The 22,438-nt window shown below is 51.9% G+C and overlaps 1 protein-coding gene across 11 annotated transcripts in view; it reads left to right on the top strand.

The window, feature by feature from the left end:
• Window positions 1-22,438, top strand: part of CACNA1D (calcium voltage-gated channel subunit alpha1 D) — a 301,488-nt gene that overhangs the window by 276,468 nt on the left and 2,582 nt on the right. For 8 of the 11 annotated variants that reach the window (XM_044253375.1, XM_044253372.1, XM_044253378.1 and 5 more), the window contains 7 exons: window positions 1,891-2,021; window positions 15,048-15,164; window positions 15,846-16,213; window positions 16,888-16,914; window positions 18,413-18,562; window positions 18,883-19,046; window positions 21,660-21,781. In XM_044253375.1, the coding sequence (XP_044109310.1) occupies window positions 1,891-2,021; window positions 15,048-15,164; window positions 15,846-16,213; window positions 16,888-16,914; window positions 18,413-18,562; window positions 18,883-19,046; window positions 21,660-21,781 (1,079 nt within the window). Of the gene's footprint in view, window positions 1-1,890; window positions 2,022-15,047; window positions 15,165-15,845; window positions 16,214-16,887; window positions 16,915-18,412; window positions 18,563-18,882; window positions 19,047-21,659; window positions 21,782-22,438 lie in introns of those variants that run through there. The other 3 variants (XM_044253377.1, XM_044253379.1, XM_044253380.1) reach the window with 2 other exon arrangements.

Below are 22,438 nucleotides of genomic sequence, written 5' to 3'. Positions count from 1 at the left end.
CAGCTCAGTAGAGAGGCTTGTACTCTGGGGGAGGCAGCCCCAAAGAAGTACGTGGTCTGTGTGGCCAGAGCTGGGCTGTGCCTGAGTGGGTGGTGTGGAGGAAGAGGAAAGCCCACGCTCGGGAGGCCTACTGCCCTGGGCTCACATCCCAACTCAACCGACCAGGGCTGGTCATTCAGCCCCGCTCCACCTGTTGGGGGTTGGGGGCAGTGGGTAGGCCGCTTCACCATTGCAGAGCTGTTTCAAAGAGGCCATGACACCCACATGGAGCTCCTCCGCGAATACGGATGCCCAAGAGTAGAGGCAGCTGGAAGGCATACCAGATGTACCCTCAGCAAAAGTGAGAGCAGCTTGGGAGCAAAGTTGGTGTGAAGTGTCAAGACCTAAATGGTCTGTCCGCCTCTCCCCTCCTCCCCTCCCCGCCATGGGCAGTGCATCATTAGGCCATTTGCACCAGCCTGAGACAGACACAGGACATGGTTTCACATGCTACCCAAAGCCTTCATCTCTTTGGTGGTCCCTACACCACTTCAGGACTTCTTGGCTGGGGTTTGGGAGGAATGCAGCTCTCGTCTTGAGGCCAGCCTCCCCAAGGCATCTTCTTAATCAGTAGCACTGAATGGCTTCTGACAGGGAGGTGTGGAGAGGCTGCATACAGCACCCTGGTGATATCCAGAAGGGGACGGTTCCCACATGGGTACTGAATGAACCCCACACAGGGTGCATTAGTGAATGCATAGGGTCCCAGTGACCCCCAACCCATCTTGTTCCACATCCATTTCAGTGGATGCCCCTGTCAGCAGGCTGCCAACTCACTCTCATCCAGCCCAAGCACTTTGGACTACCCTAGCATGGGGCTGGGTGCTTCCCAAGGCCTCCTCTTGGGTCATGCTCATGCCTCCTCTAAGAGGTGTAGCCCTGTTTACAGAGGAGAACACAAGCCCCTGGCCCCAGATCTGCCTGCGACTCTTGCAAGGGCAGCCTGGGTACAAGCTCAGCTGCTGAGGGCCAGCAGCCCTTCCTCCTCCCATCCTCTACAACTCCTGGGGCCCTCAGCTTCTTGCCCAGGGACCACTGCAGATCTGGGGGCATGCACCCCAGGGAGAACAGGGCTGGTGGAGGCCGTTGGGCAAACGCATTGTGGTTTACCATGAGACAGCCAGAGCCTCTATTCTGCCTCATGCATCACTTTTAAAACACTCAGCGGAGTTCCAGTTCCCCAGCAGTCCATGCTGGAGTTGTTCCGAACAAAGCAGAAATAAGCTCAACTTCAAGGTTAGTTGGAGCTGTTGCTTGCACTGCCAAAAATAAGCAATTCTGGGTTACAAACAGAGAAATGGTATATGGAGGCTATTGGAACAGAATCACAGGGGCACATGAAAATCTGGGTTTGCAGCCACTTTCCTGAACCTTCCTCCTCTTCTGAGCTTGTCTGTCACTTTCTGAGGTCTCTGTCTTTATCTCGAAGCATCGGGATTTGGATGGTTAATTGCTCTTTGGTGTTCATGGTAATTACACATGCAAATCCCTATGTGCAGGGGTGAAAATAGGACCCAGGAAGTCTTTTTTTGTTTTGTAATTTTTATTTTCAGTAAATAACCAAGACAGCACTCCATAGTGTTACTAATACGCTGCTCTAATAAACTCATAACAAACACATCGTTTTCTGCAATTTTGAGTATCAGTTCATGGGACTGACTCTAATTTTGAGCCTTAACTGCTTTGCAAAACCTTGCTTTTTGCTAGATTTAGTCTCCTGTGTCCTCACCCAGAGCTCAGTGCCCTGGGCGCTCTCCCGCCCTGCCCCCCCACCCCGGCCCCCAGAGAGAGTTGAGGCTCCTGGTGCAAATGTGCTGATTCGGGAGAGCTGTGTCTGGTCTCTCCGTTTAGATGATGAGGTAACCGTGGGGAAGTTCTATGCCACTTTCCTGATACAGGACTACTTTAGGAAATTCAAGAAACGGAAAGAACAAGGCCTGGTGGGAAAGTACCCTGCGAAGAACACCACCATTGCCCTACAGGTGAATTGTCCTTTTGTTTTATTCTCTTTTCACTAACCATTTTACAAGCTTATTTGAAATACTAGAGAGCTGGCTATTCATGGTTGAGCAGTGCCACAAGGATTTTGTTTAAACTGAGGTACCGCACACCCCCCAAAGTGTGGACTAGCCATTTCTGGGCTATGAGGTAAGTGCCCACCCCTTGCTTTATCTGTTGTGCCCACACTGGCTGTGGCCCCCGGGTGGAGGCCCAACCCTGGCAGGCCCCGGGGGGCCAGTGGTGTCTTGTACCCTGTCTCCTCCCCGCTTCTCCAAAGACAGTGTCCTTAGGCAGGCCCCCACCTCCCCCCAGCCCTGGGCTTGGGCCCTAGCTGCCCAGGAAACGGCTTTCCATCTGAACGCAAGTGCTTTGTTTTGTTTCTGTTTGTTTCTTACCCCACTGCTTGTTGGTTTTCGGTCCATTTCAGTGACATCCATCACCTCCTGGTGTGCGTGTGCGTGCGGATGGGTGTGTGCGTGCGTGCATATGTCGCAGTGTGTCTCTCTCTGTGTGTGTTTCCTGGTTGCCGTGAGGCTTGCTGTGCAAACGCTGCTCTGTGCCCAGGCCAGCCTCTGGTCCTTTTCCCTGCGCCAGCCGCAGCCTGCCCCAGGCTCCTGGAGGGTGGACGTGGCTTACAGGAACTTCTGGTTCCAGCCAGGGCCCATTTGCATTTGAGATGTAGAATCTTAGGTAAGCCCAGATCTCTGGCATGGGAAGCAGGTGTATGGAGGAAGGGGGTCCCTGTGAAGCTTGCAGGAAGAGGAGCAAGGAAGGGAAGTTCGTGAGCAAGTGTTGGCAATAGAGAAAGCAGGGTGAAGAGGGAATGAGATGTTAAGAATGGGCAAAAGGGAACTACAGAGGTTGGCAAGCTACAGGAACACCTGTCCAAACTAATCAAAGCCCATCCTCTCTGCTACCCAAGTGTCTGAAGTCCATCACGAATAAGATAAGAGTTTTTTCTATCTTAATTTGTTCACTCTAAAATGACTTTTATGTCTGTTAACGTCATGAGCTTTACATTGGATTATATAGGGTATTAGCAGGATTCAGCATGGAATAGTCCTTCACCTTTTTCTGGAGAAAAATGCCCAGCATTGTTTTGTGTTCCAAGAGATGGTGCAGTGAAGGGAGGGCTTGTCTGTGAGCTTGCTGTGAGAGAGGACATGAACGTGAATGGCCATGAGTGAGGGCATGTGGGTGCATATACAGATGGTGGATTAGTCAGAGTCCTTCACAAGGGCACCTCTGCTCTGCCCAGACAGCTACAGAGCCAGGGCAAGCAAGGATGCTCAAGCTAGCCGAGGATGATTTCCGATCTTTATTTCTCTGATCATCTCTCCTTAAAGTGGCTCAGTGAACCATGGGCTCAGTCCAACAGCCCACTGCTGCCTCAGGTTGTGGAATTTGTGAGTAAAACTTTCCCTTCCGTCCCCTCCAGTTTGTAAAAGGGACGGCCTTCCTCCTGACCATTGTTCACAGGTAGCCTTAGAAAGACAAAAGCAAGCTGTAAAGACGTGTTTGTAAATCTGAACAGGCTTGTGGTCCATAGGCTCTTGAGGGCAGCGTGGCCAAGCTGGGTTCAAGGAGACGGTGTGACGAATGACCTCCTGAAGATGCTTCCCTAAAAGTGGCCCTGGGCCTGGAGTTCTAGACTGGCTGGATTTCCAGCGTCACGGTCCCCTCCCCCTGCAGGGAACTGCCTGATGTTCTCGGATTCTATGTGGTGGGGTTGGTAGGACTTGATGACTTTTCTCAAGGGGGATGCATACTCTTTCATGGATGACTAGGTCATAATTCCCAGGAACCAAGTTAGCTCTGTGCTATGAGACCTTTCTGTCTTCTGGGGAAGGCATGCATGGTGACCACATGAGCAGAGTTCTCTCTTCCCTGAATCCCCAAGACTTCCCCATCAGATGGCTTCAGTTGCTGCTGCAGCGTCTGGACATAATGTTTTGATGTTTTAAAGCCTGAAAACCAACACATGACTAAGTAATTACCATATTTCATGGATGGGCTTCCCTAAGTCTTTAAAGTTACAGTTTCAAATGGTGCTAAAGCTGCCTTTTTAAGTCATGAGGTAAAAGATACTGTTATATTGCGTTACCATAATGTTTTTCTCCTCAACATTTTTCATTTTGTTGTTTGTAGAAAGAGTTTCATTTCCTTGGTGAAATCAAACATTTCCCGTTAGATGATGATATCGGTGCATCTTTACCCGGTTCTGTTGAGAGTTGAGGCTATGACTATAATTTATGTTGAGTACACAGCCTAGAAGATAAAGTTGTTCATAACTTTGACAGATAAATTCTAAAAGTGTATTGGATTCCGAAGCAAACATTAAAAATAGGAAATTCTGGTCTCCTCGAAGGGTAATTCTAATTACATTTTTGGCCAACTTTGTCCTAAAAGTGGCTTTAAATGTGATTTGTCACTGTACGTTTAATAAGCACAAGGAGATGCTTCCTTTCTATGTGACGAAACATTCTATGATGACATAGTAGTTAGGGACACGGGGTCGAATGGCAGTGGAACCCACAGTGTCCCTAGGACAAGGACACAGATGTTCAAGGAAGCCCCTACACGGGGGCTGGATGGGATGAGGTGCTTCTCCCCACGCCAGGGTGCCGCGTGGCTGACAGATGGCTTGCTCATGGGAGGTGGAGTGTGAGCGCAGACGTACGACCTAGGCATGTGCGTGTTTGTGCTGCGGAGAGTGCAGTCTGTCTGAGCGGGATCAGAACTGGTCCACGTTCTCTGCTCCCCATGGAATGGTTCTCAAGGGCACACAGATGCACTGGAGTTTCCAGCCCTGGGGGCTCCATCTGGTCTCCCTCTGTTCAGACCTCCTGCAGTGTCCCCTTCTACACGAAGGGGATCCTTGTGTGGGGAGGAGCTTGGCACCCAGTGTCCTCTGGCCTCTGTGGTCTGAATGAGTGTGCAGTTCCCATCCATCCATCCATCTTCATTAAAGCCAGCCTTCTCTCCAGCCTTCTCCTGAGGGTCAGAGAGAAGCTGCATCAGGCTGCCTTTTTGTTTTCCTCGCCACCCACCCTCCCACGTGCCATATATCCACTTCAGTTTGACCCCACATCGGCTCTCCCTCCATTCCTGCTACATCGAGTGACCTGCGAGTTTCCGCCAAGAGCAAGTCAGTAAAGGAACACAGCTCTGCAGCCTTGAAAATGCTCAGTCCCCTTCCCATCAAACAGCGGTGCCCCATCAGATCTTCCAGATGTAAGATGCAGACATGAATTAGTCCAGTGCCTCATGGAAAAGGAAAAAAAAAATCACAAAGTGGGAAAAGTTTTGTTCATTTCTTTTTCTTTCAACACTCAAGGATTCCCTTTATGCCAGAGATACTCTGGTAAAATCTGAGGAGACACTATCCCCCCAGTCATCCCTGATGGGAGCCTGCCTATCTGTGATGACAGGAAGACTTTAGAGGGATAGTCTTTCTCACCTCTTTGGAGGTTGGGTTTAAGGAGGAAACCATGGTTTCCAGCCGGTAAGGAGTTAGGTGGTTAGGTTTTCCGTGAAAGCCGGCGCCGCAGCCGGCAGATGGTGATGTGGGTGGTCGAGCGGAGGGCTGGGCGGTATAAAGAATCCGGCAACTCTCAGTCCCTGATGCGCCCTGATGCGGCCACCTTGGGGAGGCTCGGCGCAGGAGGAGAGGAAGACACGCTCTGCAGACGTTTCATCTGTGGGGCAGCAGACTCCTGTTAGTTAGTTACCTTAGTTTAAAAAGTAGCGAGGTGTTTTTCTTTTTTTAAAGCATGAGTCCATTTCAAGCCATAGAAAAGGCTTTTTTTTTTCTTTTTTAATCTGAGAACAGATACTAACAGATGAGATTTCACTGGCTGATTCATTTGTTTCAGATGCTTGAACGGATGCTTTAGAATTTTCTGCCTGAGCTACTGCACCAAGCTCGTTAGTCGGAAGGCGTTTGTGGCTAAGGCCTTGAAAGGGAAAAGTCTCAAGTGGGCTTATTTCTACTGAAACAGCATTTCAGGAGAAATGCAGGAAAAAGCAAACCCAAGGCCCCAGGGAGACCCCTTCCAAGCAAAGCACTCCTCCAGAAGGTGGAAGCAGGGTCGTGGCTCACCTGCAGAGCCATGGCCTCCTGTCGCGGATGCTGCTCCCGGTGGCTCTTTTTCATGGAAGGGAACGTGCAAAAGGCTTAACAGTTTTTCCCTTCCAAGCAGAGACTCAGAGAAAGGGAGAGAGAGAGAGAGAGAGAGAGAGAGAGAGAGCAAAGGAGGGGGGCAGCCGCCCCACAGAGAAATGAAATGAACACAACTTCCTGACGCTGGCCAGTAAAAAAATAATAATAATAATGATAATAAAATGATGAAGCAGACCTGCCTACAGTGGGCAGCTGACTTTGTTCCAAAGTCCTGCGTCCCTAGTTTGCCCGAACTCCCAAAGACTGGCAGGCCCCTGGGCACTGAGCTGACAGAGTTCCTTTTATATGCCAGTCCGCCATGACCTCCTAACCCTCCGGCCCCCACTCTCTGCAGTGACCCAGTTGAGAATGCAGTGGGAAGTGGGCAGGCCAGGAAGCTCAGACACACCATTGAAACTAACACATACACCCGCATGCCAAAACCAGTCCAGGTAACACCTCAGGTTCCATCTTAACGTGTCCACGGGAAATACCACCACACCCAAACCTCATCCAACATTGTCCGTCTTTAATTCGTGCTCAAAGCCAGTCTGGGGATGCCTCTTTGGAAACAGTGTGGTCTAGTTTCAAGGACACTGGGAGTCAGGGAACCTGGGTTCTAGTCCCAGCTCCAGCGTTCACTTGCTGCGTGACTTTGGGCAAGACACTTAACCTCTCTGTGCCTCAGTTTCCTCCATCTGTAAAATGGGGGTAATAATGTCGACCTACCTCACAGGGCTGTTGTGAGGAATAGCTAAGTGATTGTAAAGCACTTTGAACGTATAATTGCTTATTATTAAGACTACAACATAATAATATCATATGCCTGTTTACTACCGGAACTTTAAGAAATTCTTGTTTTTCTTTGATCTCTGTTCTGTTCTGTACTGTAGTTATCTACTGAGAAAGAGAATTCTACCCCTTTTAAAGAGATCTGGGAAATGTATAAAGATGTACACAGAGTTACCTCTACAGGTTGTGTTTTCACATCTTACAAATTGTAGACTTTTGCCCAAGGAGTTGCCTCATGAGGGAGTCCGAAATTCTCAGTGCTGAGGAGCTTCTACATCCAGTGCTGAGCCCAAGACGCTCCGAGGAGCCAACCAGAGTTTTAAGACCAATATTTAAAAGTAACTGTAGTGGGAAAACTTGACATTTCTGAAGTACGTAGAGAAAAGCAGCTCTTCTTTGTAAGCCCCGTTGGCCTGCCCTCGTCACCGACAGAAGGTTTTGTGCGTGGGTGCGTGGGTGCACGGGTGCACGTGCATGTGTGAGAGGGTGGGCAGACAGCCAGTGGCATGTGGGGAAGCCCTGTTCCTGGCTGGGCTCGTCCCAGAGTCCCCCCGGTGGGCAAGTGGTGCCCACTGCTGGGAAGATCAGCATTAGTGGAGGCCCTGCAGGCCCATCCTGGGCACCGCTGGCAGGCTCTCTCCCAGCTCTGAGGTCTGTTCCAGTGATGTCCTTTCTGCTGTGACCTTTGGCCCCAGTGGCTCATGTTACCAGGGATCTGGCCTGTCGGCACTTAAGTGGATTCCCTCGCCTCACTTAGGGAAACAGGCCCGGCCCCTGATTCTGCTCCCACTGTGTGGACTGCTGTAAGTCTAGGAGCTCATGGTGGGTTTTATGGATCCTCACAGCAGAGTCCACGGGGCCCAAGAGCAGGTCTGACTTCACACAGCACCCCGGGCAGTGGTGCGAAGTAGGGTTGAGGGTCGGCCGGCACATTCTGGCGTGGCTACACCCTTGTGAAGATGTTGAAGCCTCTCTCTGTACGGGTGCCTTACAGATTGCCTACATCCAGTCCCTCCCCAGGTCCTCCAGATCCCTCTGTGATCTAGCAACTGAAAGGCTAAGGCCTGGTGTAGCAGGGGCCTCTGGGATCCTGTTCTGGTCCGAAGGCCCACTCTGCCCTGATCGGTTAGTGACTGGGATGTTCCACTTCTTAAGAGTTTGGTGTATCATCCCTGGAAAGGAGGCTGGTCAGCCCCATGGGCACAGGTGTGGAGCTAATTCACCATCAGCTGAATGATCCGTCTGTTTCTGACCCACCCCAACGTCTAGTTTATTAAACAATGAAGGGCAGTATGTGCTTGCCATGTCTCAGGGCCAGGGTGGCCAGCTGTCTTCTAGAGGAAGTCTCCACAGGGTGAAGTCTCGGCAGAATAGCCCCAAGCGATGGGCATGGCAGGGTTTCCCATATGCCTTCCTGCAGCCCTTCCAACTAAGGAAAAACTAGAAAACGAACTTTCTGAATGGAATTAGAGAATGGTTTCAATGAAGCAAGAGACTCTGGCCCCAGTGTTGCTGAGTGACAGTGCTAGCCATGGCTGCTAGCCAAGAGCAGCTTATGGAAACATCCAGAAGTCCTGAGGTCTGCCTCTGACTTAAGCTTCCCTGAAACTTGGTCTGTAGTCATACTGCAGACACCTCTGTCCTTTCTCCTAACCTTGCCAGAAGAGTATAGCTCTGAGTGTAGGAAAGTTGTAGGAGACAACTCAAGTTTCTTACCTGAAAATCTTCACAGACTCAGCAGAATCCATGGTGCTAGACTCCTGGGGTCTTGGATGGAAAACACGATGCAGGCCGGGGTCCATCGTAGGGAAACAGATGTAAGGTTGTGCACCAGCCTCGTGGTGGTTACACTTTGTAATTACGCCGTGGTGTGACACAGCCATAAATTCACAGCATTGTTGGGTACTGGATTCTCGACTTTTTCTGAAAGGCAGGGGATCTTTTCCCTCTGACAACAATAATGATGATTTTCAAAATCAAGTCAAAATAATGATGATTTTCAAAAGTCTTCGAGAAGTTCTAGAACTGCTGAAAAGAAGTTAAGGCAGGCTATATAATGTAGTAGCAGAAGGTCTTAATTATTGTGGTGTGTTACTGAATAATATCAACCTAGTGTCCTTCATTAGCCCTAATGTGTCAGTTTTCCATGGGAAGGAGCTTGCTGACACCTCCTAACAGTTCCAAGGTTGGGTAGCTACTTGCGTGAATTCACTCTCTGTGGCACACCTCAGACCTAAGAGAGGTGGCTCTTTGGGGTAATGGGAGGGTATGTCATTCTAAGCCACAGTGAAGGCATTAACAAGTGCCAAGGCTAGCTCAGAGAAGCCAGGGGAAGGATATTTCTTCCAAAAGTGGAGAAAGGCCAGTGGACTGCCAGGAATCACAGATGAGGGAAAGGGGCCAGTGCCTGAGGAAAGGTTGGTGCTGCCTGTCTGGGGCTGAGTTATCAGCTGTCAATCTTCTGGGTCCTTTTTATGTTCTTAAAAGTTATTGAGGACCCTTGTATATCAGTATGTACATTAGAAATTAAAACTGAGAAATTTTAAAAATACAGAATATACGTGTACAAGGGTAGCAGAGAGGTGACACCCTCACATCACGGAGCTTTTGAAGACCCCGCTGTGCTCCGAGACAATGTGTGTATAAGGCAAAGAGGATACTAGTAGCGCGCAGATTACAGCCCCTGAAAGTGTCCCCGAGCCGCGCTTTGGAGAACTGCTACTCTAGCGAAATGCTCCCATACCCCCTGTAAAGGAAAAGGGTGCTGGAGCCTTTTTATGATCTCCCCGGTGAGGGACCCTCCTGCATTGAGCACTGCCCCCAGCCGGAACTTTTCTTTCCTCCTTGGTGCCACGCTAGCCCCAACCCACTCACCTAGACAGAGCTGCCTGTGCCCTGTGCCCAGCGAAGTCTGGACTGAGAGTGGAACCCCACATCTCACTGCCTGTGCCGATCTGGAGGAACAGTGGTCTGAGTGAGTGTGTGATAGACGGTGTTTTTTAAAGACCACCACTCCTCAGAGTAGCCCGGCCGAGATGAGGATGTGTGATCACTGGTCATTTCCATGTGGCCTTAACGATACAAGAGCTCTGCTAAGTTAGTTGGAAGGTTAACCTTGACTGAGGTCACAGGTTGGGTCGCAGTCCTTAAGTGAGCACATAATTCAAACTTGATTCCAGCCCTTTTTCTGGTAGACTCGATGACTCTGTCTTGGTGATGGCCTAGGTGAGGCCAGCAGGGCTTCCCTGGAACCACAGGCCTGGGGACCTAAGTCATAGCCAAGCCTTTGCTAGGAAGGGCAGGCCAATCAACCAAATGGGGATAATCCTGGCCTTCCAGGAGGTAGTGTGTGAAAGGATGTGAGATCGTTACAACAGGTACAGAGATGCTAACAGAACAGAGCTCCTGATTAAAGGCATCTGCTGAGCTTGAATTGAAGGAATACTCTGTTACCAGGAAACTTGGAGGAATTTTGGATTCTGGTGGTAAACGTCAAGAATCGAGGTTGCTCAGAGAGCTCTGTGAGGTCATTTGCAGGGGAATGTCATAGATCCTTTTACGTAATTTTTAGAAAACCTTCCTTAACCTTTCAAAGCAGCGGGAACTTGATATGTGCTGCTGAGCACAGCCCCAAGAGGAACTTCCGTGGTGACACTATAGCTAACTTTTCAGCGAGGGTCAGAATCCCCATGGGTGGCCCACAGAGGGCTGAGCTCATGATTCTTACCCTGGATGCATGACTCGAGAACCGTGCATAATGGACACAAAGGCCACACTGTCACATTTTCCCTGCAGGGAAAGGAGGACAAAAGAAAGGGTGTGCCCGCGTGTGATATGTATGCATGTGTGTATGCGGCGGCAGTGGGGGACAGCTTGTCGATGAGCTGGTTTATTCTGTAAGACCCGAACCTCCTGTTTGTTCTTCTGATGGAGCTAGTCGGAAACCGTGCCCTCTGATTCGGTAGGGGCTGAATCCTGACAAAGGGTTCACCAGCACTTGCCCTTCAGGAGACGAGTGTGCAGGGCCAGCCCCCGCTGAGTGAAGCCCTTGATGGAGACCGGGCTCAGCCAGACGGGGGCCCGTTGGCTGGAGTCTGAAAGCCTGGCGCTCGTATCCAGAGATGAATGGCCTGGCCGGGTCTGACTGGAGCCTCACATCTCGTATATCCACTGTCACAGTGTAGGTCCAGGAGGGGTTCTGGCCTTTCACTTGGGCTCACTGTGCCACGAGGGCTGACAGCTCCCGGGTGTGTCTCACGGAGCTAGCTTAGGAGGGCAGCCAGCGCAGCATCTCTCCTGCACCCAGGTAGGAAAATCTGACCCTAAGAGTGGGCAAGAGAAAGGAAGGTAAACGGATGCTCCTATTGACGTTAAAATACCATATTTTTATGCTATTGCTTCAAAGATATTTAGAGAGATTTTGTAGTTTGGGTTTTGGGATTTTGGTTTTTTTTTTTTTGGTGATTTAATCATTCTATAGAGTAAATATCTATAAAATTCCAATTAAATGGTGTCTAAAATTTAAAGCAGCAGTCTACAGGCAAAGCGCCATTTCTTTTTTTAAAAGATATTTATGATACACCATCTAGCATTTAAAAATCAACCAGAAACTAGGCTTGATTCTGTTTAATATTTTATATGATTGGACATCTTAAATCAAAAATGTTTCTATTTTATAGCATTTCTGTGTTTATTCAAAACCATAATTCTACTGTGATGTTAATGGAATGACTTTATACCGCTTTAATTGTGTTGGTTTAAGTGCTAATGACCACATTTCAGATTAAAGTAGTATTTTGCTGATAGAGGTAGACACAGATAATGAAAAATGAAAGAATAGCTCATTTTACTGATTGTAAAGTGTTTATTTCAAGGAAAAAAAAATGTTCTTTTCTTAGGGCTGTGGAAAAAAGTAATTTTTTCAAGAGTTTAAGATAGTTTTCTGAGATCAGAACTCGTGCCTATGGAAATTTTGGAGCAGCCTAAGCTACCTTTTAGCTTGATATGTGTGCTAGAAAAATTTCATTATTATGTTTTGTGATATGTAATAAATTCAGGGTGCTGTGTTTAAGCTTCATTTCAGTTCAAGTTTGGGAACCTCTTTTCCCCTCTTTCCCAGACATGGCAGACGACCTACTCCTGATACCCCACTTCGGGCTCCCCCTCCCCCAGCAGACACCCCACCCCTGCCACCCCCTCAGCAGACACTGCACTCCCGGCACCACCACCCCCACCCCCTGCAGACACCCTACCCGCCTCTGTTACCACCCCTCTGCACCGCCTCCCCCGGCCCCTGCCACCCCATCCTTCCCCAGATCCCGTGTGAAAGATTCAGGTCAATCCCTGACTCTTAGAAGGTGTGTTTCTTTTTGCGTGGAGCGAGCAAAACATAACCATGATTTCTAAACCTCTGCTTTCATGTCAAGGAAGTGTGATGCTTTTTATCCGCCTCTGATGTCTCTTTAATAAATATGTTGTCATTCTTTGTCCTCAGAAGGGGCCTCTTGAGCTGCCTCTCAGTTTTCTCCATGATTTATGTTGCAAACAAATTCTGTGTCCTGTGTCTGTTCACCACACTCTCCTGATCTTGTGTACCATTGGAGACCTGCTGGAGACCGTTTTTGTTTCTCTTACGCAATTATGTTATATGTGTATTTCAGTGAAATGTCAACCCGCCAACAGAGGATGATGTTAAAAATTATCCAAATAAATAGTTTTCTATTTCTTTTAATCAGACCTAGTCCAAATTGTTGAATGACAGTGAATAGGATTATGTGGGTTTTTTTTTTTTTTTTCCCAAACTCAGGGGTATTCCAAGCCCTTGGTGCCTCATGACATGGGTTCATATACATAATTTACCTGGGGGCGTTGACTTAGTGCTTTGTCACCTATGTTTATCTTATAGACACAGCAGCAGGTGTCTCAAAACTGGTCTTTCATTGAGAGCCTCAGACCTGTGGCCAGCCTTTCCTCCCAGTGATCCAAAGCCAGATAATGAAACCCTGGCTTAGCTAATCTTCTCTTGATGGCTGTGCTCTGGAAAACACTGAATGAATGAGCTGCAGGCTATTGGACACCGCGGGGCTGGACCTTGCCGCACAGACCCGCAGCTCTGTGTGAAAGAGCTCTCCCCCACTGGACGTTAGTGTTGTTGCCTTCTCATTGTTTACAAGAGAAGGACAAGTAGGTCCACGTCCAAGCCAGATGATTCCCCTGGCTCATATGTACAGTCTTGGGCATCCTGAGAGCGGGAAAGCGTGTGTGTGTGTGTGTGTGTGTGTGTAGGTGCACACCTACATGAGTGTGTATGTGTATGCTTGTGCACGTGCAGCTCATGCCTGTGGTCAGAGGGACGGGAAAGTAAGGTAGCCTACTGACCATACCCTGAACTATTCCGGATTTGGTGGCAGGACATGTGTGTCTTTCCTCAACAAGATCATTCCTAGCCAGGAACCTGAGAGCTGTGAATCCAGGCAGCTCTTGCATACCCACAATTCATGAAATGGAAAGACACCCACCCCCGCCCCTGCACCTGCTCCTCTATTCAAAGAATAGACCTAGTCTGGTGTACTGTTTTTAACAGCATTGTCTCCTATGGAGGAGGAAGCGGTTTTCACAGGAACCTCTTAGGAAGTTCCTGTAGGAGTTCACTTTCTAAGTTACCATCCCCACCACTGGCATCTGCAGACCACCAGTTGTGAGCATTCCCACACCAGGGGGGCCAGCCCTGTGGGACCTGGCCAGACCACGGCCACCATCCCCACTCCCCCCACCCCTCCCCACTCCCCACTGCTGGGGATTGTGAAGGAAGGGCTGCGACGTGATCCCCTCCCCTGACACCTGCCTCCCGGCCCAGTTGTCCCCTGCATCTTCGTGATGGAGTGTGAACTACAGATCAGCTCTGTGCAGCCGGGGTTCAGATAGCCTCCGCTGTGGCTGCCGAGGTGCAGAAGGACTGCCCGCAAATGGGAGGGTCCTGCCCAGTTTTAGGACGGGGGGCTTAAGCCTGGTGGCAGGGAGGAAATACCTCTTTCAGGTGCCAGTCTTTTTGTGGAAAAGGGTAAAGTGGCTGTAGTGTCCCTATCAGTCTTTAAGTCAGCATGCTATTTTTCTTCAAGTTGATGGTCAGAACAGAACTGTCTCGGAGCCGGGAACTCCACCTCTGCCTGTGTAGCAGAAGCCTCTCTGATGTCTCCCCAACAAAGCTGGGGACAATGGGAGGGCTTCTCCCAGGCCCTGTTTGGGTGGAACCTGGGGCCCAGTGTAAATAAGGCCATTGGTGAGGGTCTCAGGCAAAGGACTATGTGAGCGAGGGGCCTGGAGGGGTCATCCCGCACAGCCTCCAGAGGCTGGTGAGCCCTTTCCAGTGTGCTGTGGTCTTCAAGAAGATGATCCGGCTGTTGGCAAGTTGTTGGCCTGACCCCGGGTTCCAGGCCAGGGCACCACGGATGGCCACGGTGGCTGGCGCTGCACAGTGGCCTGGGTCTGTGTGCGTGTCGACCCATTCCGTCATGGTCCTGAATGTGCTGGTGATTGCAGTGTGTGCTGTCACGCCCTCGTTCCCATGGCTTTTTTGCAGTACGGGTGGCCCTGCTGGCTGCTTGGTCTCCTTGCCCCTTCACACTTGTACTTAGGTCATGGCGAGTGAGTCCTGGCCACCCTCCCCATAGAGTGGCCCAGGTTGTGCTCCTGGCCCCCTCTGGGGCTCTGTCAGAGGACTCTGCAGGCCCTCCTTCTGTAGACTGTCATTTAGATATGGGCATGTGCTCTTGGCCACGGCAGACACTGCCCCTGCAAGCTGGGTTACATGAGAAGGAGGTGGCTGGGTCGGAGCCTCAAGTCTAGGACCGTCTGGAACTCCTGACCATACCCTTCAACCCTGGGGCTTCGAGGACCCTTCGGTTACATTCACACGAGTAGTCACTCCTGTGGGTTGCCCTTTGGAGAAAGCTTCCCTTGCCAGAGCTGAACCAGGCAGGAACAGAGCCAGGACCCAGGCCGGGCCCAGCACACCCACATTGTCTAATCCGTTTTGCCATTTTTGTTGATCTAGGCAGGATTAAGGACACTGCATGACATTGGGCCAGAAATCCGGCGTGCTATATCATGTGATTTGCAAGATGACGAGCCGGAGGAAACAAAACGAGAAGAAGAAGAAGATGTATTCAAAGTAATTATTCCACGCCTAGCTACACACTGGCCACTTGGAGATAGCGGGGCAGGACTTCACTTTGGGGAGTCGGTGATCCACAAAAGAACCTGGAGAATGCACGCCAGCCCCCGGGCCTAGAGGGGCTCACGGACCATGCTTTCCCCACAGCAGACCTTCGGCACCTCCTCTAGGGCCAGGCCTGCTTCCGTCCTGAGCTGGCCACTCTGTCCCATGCTGGCAGCTTCAGAGGAGCCTGGCCACAGCCGCTTGGCCAGTGTGGCTGAGCTTCCTGGGTCCTGCTAGCAGCTGCCTGCCTGTGTGACCCCCTTCTTCCCTGGGCCGGCCCTCAGCCCCCCCAGCCCAGAGAGCATGCCTCCTGTCCAGCCTCAACCGCTAGGGGCTGCCAGCCAGCGCTGCTGGCTATAAGTCACCTCAACCTGGAGCGACGGGAAGAGCACACTTGTGTGACAGCCAGGAGCTTGCTCCCCAGCTCAGGGATCGGGAACCTTCCTCATTTCAGGGGGGCCAGCTGCCACACAGACACATCGGCCTGATCTGTGAGACACTCAGATTGCTTTACAGGGATCCTACGGAGCTTACCTAAAGTTTGTGTTTCGTGTAGAAAAGAATTACCTAACAAAGCTAGCCTGCATCAAATACTTGTTAAATTACCTGGTGTTGTCTCCCATTATTTTGCAGAGAAATGGTGCCCTGCTTGGAAACCATGTCAATCATGTTAATAGTGATAGGAGAGACCCCCTTCAGCAGACCAATACCACCCACCGTCCCCTGCATGTCCAAAGGCCTTCAGTTCCACCTGCAAGTGATACTGAGAGACCGCTGTTTCCTCCAGCAGGAAATTCGGGGTGTCATAGCCATCATAACCATAATTCCGTAGGAAAGCAAGCTCCCAGCTCAACAAATGCCAATCTCAATAATGCCAATATGTCCAAAGCTGTCCCTGGAAAGCGGCCCAGCATTGGGAACCTTGAGCATATGTCTGAAAATGGGCATCACTCCTCCCACAAGCATGATCGGGAGCCTCAAAGAAGGTCCAGTGTTAAAAGGTAACCTTTAAAGTGTGTTTGCACATGGTGATACAGCGTCTGCCCCAGGCGCTGCTTTCTCCCCTGTGCCCTGGCACGCATGGGAGATGCGCAGGGGGCCTGGGCACTCAAACCTCTGAGTGCCGGGAGCCAGTGATGAACCCAAAGGATCAAGTGCCACCAGCCACCCTGTGTCCTGCCAAAGGTGTTGGCCTTTAAGACAGCATCAGTTGCTGTAAACTCTACCTTCCCCAGTGGTGACCACATACCTTGGGATAGGGGCTGGCAACCATTGTAAAGGGCCAGAGGGTAAATACTTTAAGCTTTGGGCACCATACAGGCTCCACTGAAGCACCTGAGCCCTGCTGTTGTAGAGGGAAAGCTGTCATAGACGCTGTGTAGGCATGTGAGTGTGTCTGTGTCCCAAGAAAACTTTATGGACACTGCAGTGTGAACTTCCCAAGGTCACATGCGATGAAGTATTTTTCTTCCTTTGATTTTTTTTTTTTTCTTTGCAGTCCTTTTAGAGTGTAAGAACTGTTGGTAGCTCGTGGACCCTATATGGTCTGTAAACCGTAGTTTGCTGACCTCTGCACTAGGAACTAGCCTGATAATCTGCATTTCAAATTTCACTGGCAATGTTTAATCTTTATCTTCTCCCTCCCTCCCTCCTGTGTTATGCCTTTCCTGGATAGAACCCGCTATTATGAAACTTACATTAGGTATGTGCTCATCACCTGTGTCTGTGCATTGCATGCTCTGTGTTGTGAGTGTAACCCACGGGCCTCTCAGTGCTGAAGGCTGAGAACCCCCCTTGAGGTGACAGCCTGATAGGATAGTGGAGCTTGGGCTGTGGACTCCAGAGGCAGAGGGGTTGCTTTTTCCATCCTTCCTTCCACCTTCCCCTCCCCTCCCTTCCGCTCCTTCCCCCCGCCCTTTCTCTCATTTTTTAAGATCTCATTATTTTATTTTAGAGAGAAAGAGCATGCGCAGGCCGGGGGAGAGGGAGAGAAACTCAAGCAGATTCTTCGTTGCGCACAAAGCCCAACTCAGGGCTCTGCCTCACGACCCTGAGGTCATGACCTGAGCGGAAACCAAGAGTCAGATGCTCAACCAGCTGTGCCACCCAGGCGCCCCAGTAGTTGATTCTTTCTAAGCAAAGGAGCTTTTCGGTCCCTCTGTGCATAGGCTGTGTCATCCTCCAAGGACTGGTGTTTACATGCTCATGTGCCCATGGGCTAGCCCCTGCACGCCTCGTGACCTCCATGTAGGGGGAGTCCACGGCACACTTCTGGGCACCTGGCCCGGGAGGCTGGCCCTGCCTGCTGCTGGCAGCGTTCAAGCCTCTTGTGGGGGCTTCCTGAAAGTGTGACCCCAACCTCCTGAAGACTGGAGACGGGGTCTTCTCCTTTGTCTCCCATGTAGCCCTCCACATTCGTGCACTGAGTCCTGCTGTGTGTTTGCTGGACCAGGTTGAATTGTCAGTGGGACAATCATTTTGCTGGGGATGGAGAGGCTGGGTCTCTTGGTTTAATTATAGCAAGTGTAGTCAGCTGCTCAGCACCAATTTGAGAGAATGAAGAACTTGGAGGGAACACAGTCCTCTCTCTTGGGAGAGAGTCTATGTGACAGAGCCTGGCTGGTTTTCCTGAGGACTGAGGCCAGGATAGCAGCTTTCAGGGAGCGAGCAGGACAGTCTTGCCGTGTTGGCAGGGCTGTCTGAAAACCTGGCAGGTGTCACCCTTGTGAGTCTCCCCAGAGACACTATACCAAACTCCCGTCGCATCTCCTGGGTCAGAGTTAGTGGGAGACTGGTCAGAGAGCCTCTTTGTTCTGGACCCTGAAGTCACATGGGCCAGAGAAGGAAGGAGCAGGGATCAGAGTAGCTGGCCTGGGAGCCCAGTGTCTTCTCCCCGTGACTGCTGATTGCTGCAGGCCTCTAGGTTCATTTCCTTATTCTGTTCTCCAAATGACACCCGCTCTTTTGGCTCCATGGCCCCTGGGCACAGTGGTTTGGCATGGGCACCCATGTGCAAGTTACTGACAGAGTGACCCCCTCCCAGCACACGCACATGCTCACCCAGTACTGCTACCAGGGGCCTAACAGTCCAGCCCCAGGTACACCAGGGAGGAGCCAGGGGCTCATGGGGCAGGGGTGCTAGCCCCGCACTGAGGCCCAGCTGGGTGCTCAGGTCCTTGGGCCTTCTCTCGCCACTGCAGGTCTGACTCGGGGGATGAGCAGTTCCCCACTATCTGCCGGGAAGATCCGGAGATCTGTGGCTACTTCAGGGACTCCCGGTGCCTGGAAGAGCAGGAGTATTTCAGCGGTGAGGAGAGCTATGAGGATGCCGGCTCACCAACCGGGAGCAGGTGAGCGGCTCTGCGGCTCAGGCTGACATCAGGAGGCCTGGCGGTCTCCTGCCCCTCGCACTCTGCAGCAGGAGCCCGCCGATACCACACCTGGACTGCCTCAGAGGCAGGCAGAGTGGGGGCTGCCTTTTCAGACCAGCTTCTCCCAAAGCTCCGAATCTTCTGTGAAGCTAAGGACTGACTGCCTGGCTCTCAGCCAGTCCAGGGTGTCTGAAAGCTGGGGAGGGGACTGTGACCATGGGTGTGTCTGAGCTAAGAGGACTTGTTAACAAAGGTCTCATGTGCCCCTTACCCTTTCTCCTGGCCTTTTTGACCCCCAGGCAAAACTACAGCTACTACAGCCGATACCCTGGCGGCAGCTGGGACTTTGAGCGGCCCCGAGGCTACCATCACCCCCAAGGCTTCTTGGAGGACGAGGACTCACCCATTTGCTATGATTCCCGGAGATCTCCAAGGAGACGCCTACTACCTCCCACCCCGACATGTGAGGCCAGATTTTTTGTTTTGGGTGAAGCCTCCCAGAGAACAGTGTGACAGGTGTGGTCTCACTGCACTAGGGACAGTCAGTCTGCAAGACCAGCAAGACCAGATGGGGTTGGAGACCCCATCAGTATCGGCTTTCCCTTCTCATCCGTGTCCCACGTGATTGAGCTCAAACCACTTCGTCACCGTTCTTAACTCTCTGAGCACAGAGGAGGGAAGCATGTGGTCCTGAATGTGCCCAGTACATGCCCTCCGATGAGGGACTTTTTGTGCACATTATCATTGCCTTGGAGCCTGGGGTTCATCACGCGGGGTAGGCGCGATGTGCGGCGTGGGGTTGTCAGGCCCTCTCTGTGGACCGGGTAACTGACCCTCAGAGGGCAGAAGTGAGCAGCCCCTGTGCAGAGCTGGACCTGAGCCCAGGCCTGTCCCACCAACAGCCCCCCACCGCACCTCTGAGGGGCCCCCCTCCCCCACCCCCCCATCTTCGCCATGTGTCAGCCAGTGCCCTTGCTTATGGAGCAGGTTTTGGGTCAGTGCCCTGATCCTGGGGCTGGAGGAGTCCCATCCTGCTGAGAAAAGGCAGGGGGCCAGTTGTCCCCCACCTGGTTTTCTTATGCAGGTGGCCTAAGTAGGACTGCAGGAAGTGTAGCTCACCCCCCAGTGAGGGACTTGGGCCTGGGTAAGAAATGAAGCTGTGGCCCCTGCCTGCTTCTGGCCAGGCAGGTGGATTTTGCACTTGGGGGCATTTTGGTGATGGTTAAAAGATACCTATTCCTGGTGTTTCTGAGGAATGAAGCATATTTTTGAGCAGGACTCTAATCAGTAACCAGAAATAGCCAAGACACACTGTCTCTGAGTCCTCTGACTCCATGTGCCATAACCAATCCAGCTGGGTGGTGCCTGGGGCCCTCCTCTCTCCTGTGGTCACAGACACGCTGGGGAGTCTCACTAGACGCATTTCCACGGTTAATATTTAATTCTGCAGCCCCAAACACGTGCTGCTGAACAGAGCAATTCTGAGCTCGCAGAATACTAGATGAAACATGCAGGTGAGCCCAGCAGAGGCCCCTCGTCCGTGGAGTGCCCTGTCCTCCCTGGACCCTCCCTAGGTCCCCCATGGTGGCCACATTAATGCCCACCATTCGGGGCACCACTGAGCGAAGTGAGGAACCAGAGTGGGCCAGAGCAGATGCCCTCTGTATTTGTAAGGGCAAGTCAACAAAACGTATTTTATTTGCTTTGCTGCCCATCACTTCAGACCTTGGGCGGGGCAAGGTGAAGTGTTCCGCCTGTGTTTTCAGCAATGGTGGGATTATCTCCTCTGTCAGAATAGGTTGTGCACAGCCGGTGAGATGATGGGTGTATCCACGGACTGATTTTCAAAACAACGGCACTACCCGAATGAGAGAGATGGTGGTTTCCTCTGTGGGCTCCGAGCCCCTGGCTCTGGCCCGCTGGCCCTAGGAGGGCCATGGAGAGTATGCCGACGGGAGAGGCCCGGCTGTCTCATGAGGACAGCAGCTGTTGTGCAGCTGTGTCCTGCTGAGGTGGGACACCGAGGCAAAGGCGGCCCAGCACACCTCCCAGGGGACACCTTAAGCCTGCTTGGCTGGGGCTGCCTGTCTCTTCTATCTGCACTGGGCAGGGCCAGCCAAGGGCTCGGCCCAGTCTTCTCACACTTTTAGCTTAGATCTCTCCCAGAACCTGGTTCCTGCCACTTCCTGTGATCCCCAGGAAGCCTGGGAGGCTCACCCCGGCACCTTTCCAGTATAGGAATCGGGGGTGTGGGGTTTTGCTGGGGCATGAGAAATGCCTGGGATCTTAGGAACAGGGCTGAAGAGCCCTTGCTCCTGCCTTGCAAACTGTCAGGCCCCCACGTATGTCTGTAGGGCCAGCACCCTTGAGGGTGGACCTGTTCCCAGGGGACCTCTGGCCTGTGCTTGGGGGCCCAGAATTCGGACTGACCACCTGGGCCCTGTGTCCCATTAAGCCACAAACTTGGGATCTCTTGTCATTGCTCAGGCTGTGCATGAGCCTCCGTTTCGAGGCACTTCTAATGGTGCTCTTTTCTGGTTTTGCCTTTGGTGCTACAGAAGCTGGGTCTTCCCCAAAGAAAGATTTTGCTTCTAATAGTTGAGCTGATAGCAAGTCACTCCCCTTAAAGCAGGTATAAGCATGGGAGCACCAGCAAGATGCCAGGCACCACAGAAACACTTGGGATACCTGCAGGGAGAGAAGAGGGCAGCAGCAGGTGTTCCCAGGAGTCGAGAACAACACTGTGTTCTTGACCTGAAATGCTGTGTTCCCCACAGTGTGTGTACTGGGCTGGGGCATCCAGTCAGAAGAGCTGCCCTCCAGAACCTTGAGCTCCGCCTCATGAGAACAGGCCCCAGGTTTACAAGAATCCAGCTTGCCCTTAACTAAAAACATCCCTCAGTGAGGCAGCTTCTTCATCCTCCCAAAGTTCTGAGACCTTACCTGCTAATGCTTTTCCTTGGACATATGGCTTGCTTCCTCTGGGGCCCCTAGCTGAGTGTCCAGGAGCCACCCTGAGCCCCAGGGGCCCTACAGAACGCCGGTTTCACAGCCACTGCTGTGCTTTGCTTCTCAGCCCACCGGAGATCCTCCTTCAACTTCGAGTGCCTGCGGCGGCAGAGCAGCCAGGAGGAAGTCCCGCCGTCCCCCGCCGTGCCCCGCCGTACAGCCCTGCCTCTGCACCTGATGCAGCAACAGGTGAGCTGGCCCACCTGGCCTGGACCCCACAGGCTTGGGGGCAGCCGGTGCAGGGGCCGCCCTTGGGACACCCCCCTCCCGGCTGCCAGTAGCAGGAGGGAAGAAAAGAGCCTTCACAGACACTCCAGTTCAGTCCAAATAGACATGGTCACGAGCCCCATTTCGCAGATGAGCAAATATCAGGGAGAGGGCTGGTGACATGCCTGAGCTCCACAGGAGGTGCGTGACCAGTTGACCTAGGAACGAACCCAAGGCTGCCAGCTTCCAAAGCTGGGCCCTGGCCGTGGTGCACACTGTGTTCTCTCCAGGGCCTGGTACAGTCCCTGATGCATGGAGTGGTGCCCGCTTGCCTGGTCCTGAACCGTCAGTGCTGCCCTTTATTTGCTCAGAGACGTTCTTCCTTCATTAAGACACATCTGTAGAGACCTTTGCAGGCAGGGTGCTGGCATCGTGGGTGGGTGAGCCTCCAACCCTGCCCTCAGGGGGAGAGTGTGGTCCAGGGAGAAGGACCCGGCCACAGGGAGGCGGCTGGACAGGAGGGAGCCCAGGGCCTAGAGAGGTGGTGGGGCCGCAGCCCTCTCACCAGGGCTTTGCCTCAAGGGCAAGAATAAGGCACTTTTCTTTCTGCAAAAGAGCATGTCAGAGATGCGGTCCACT

The sequence above is a fragment of the Neovison vison genome, chromosome 6 (assembly GCF_020171115.1).
Source record: "Neovison vison isolate M4711 chromosome 6, ASM_NN_V1, whole genome shotgun sequence".
Taxonomy (NCBI): domain Eukaryota; kingdom Metazoa; phylum Chordata; class Mammalia; order Carnivora; family Mustelidae; genus Neogale; species Neogale vison.
This window is presented reverse-complemented; position numbering and strand designations above follow the sequence as displayed.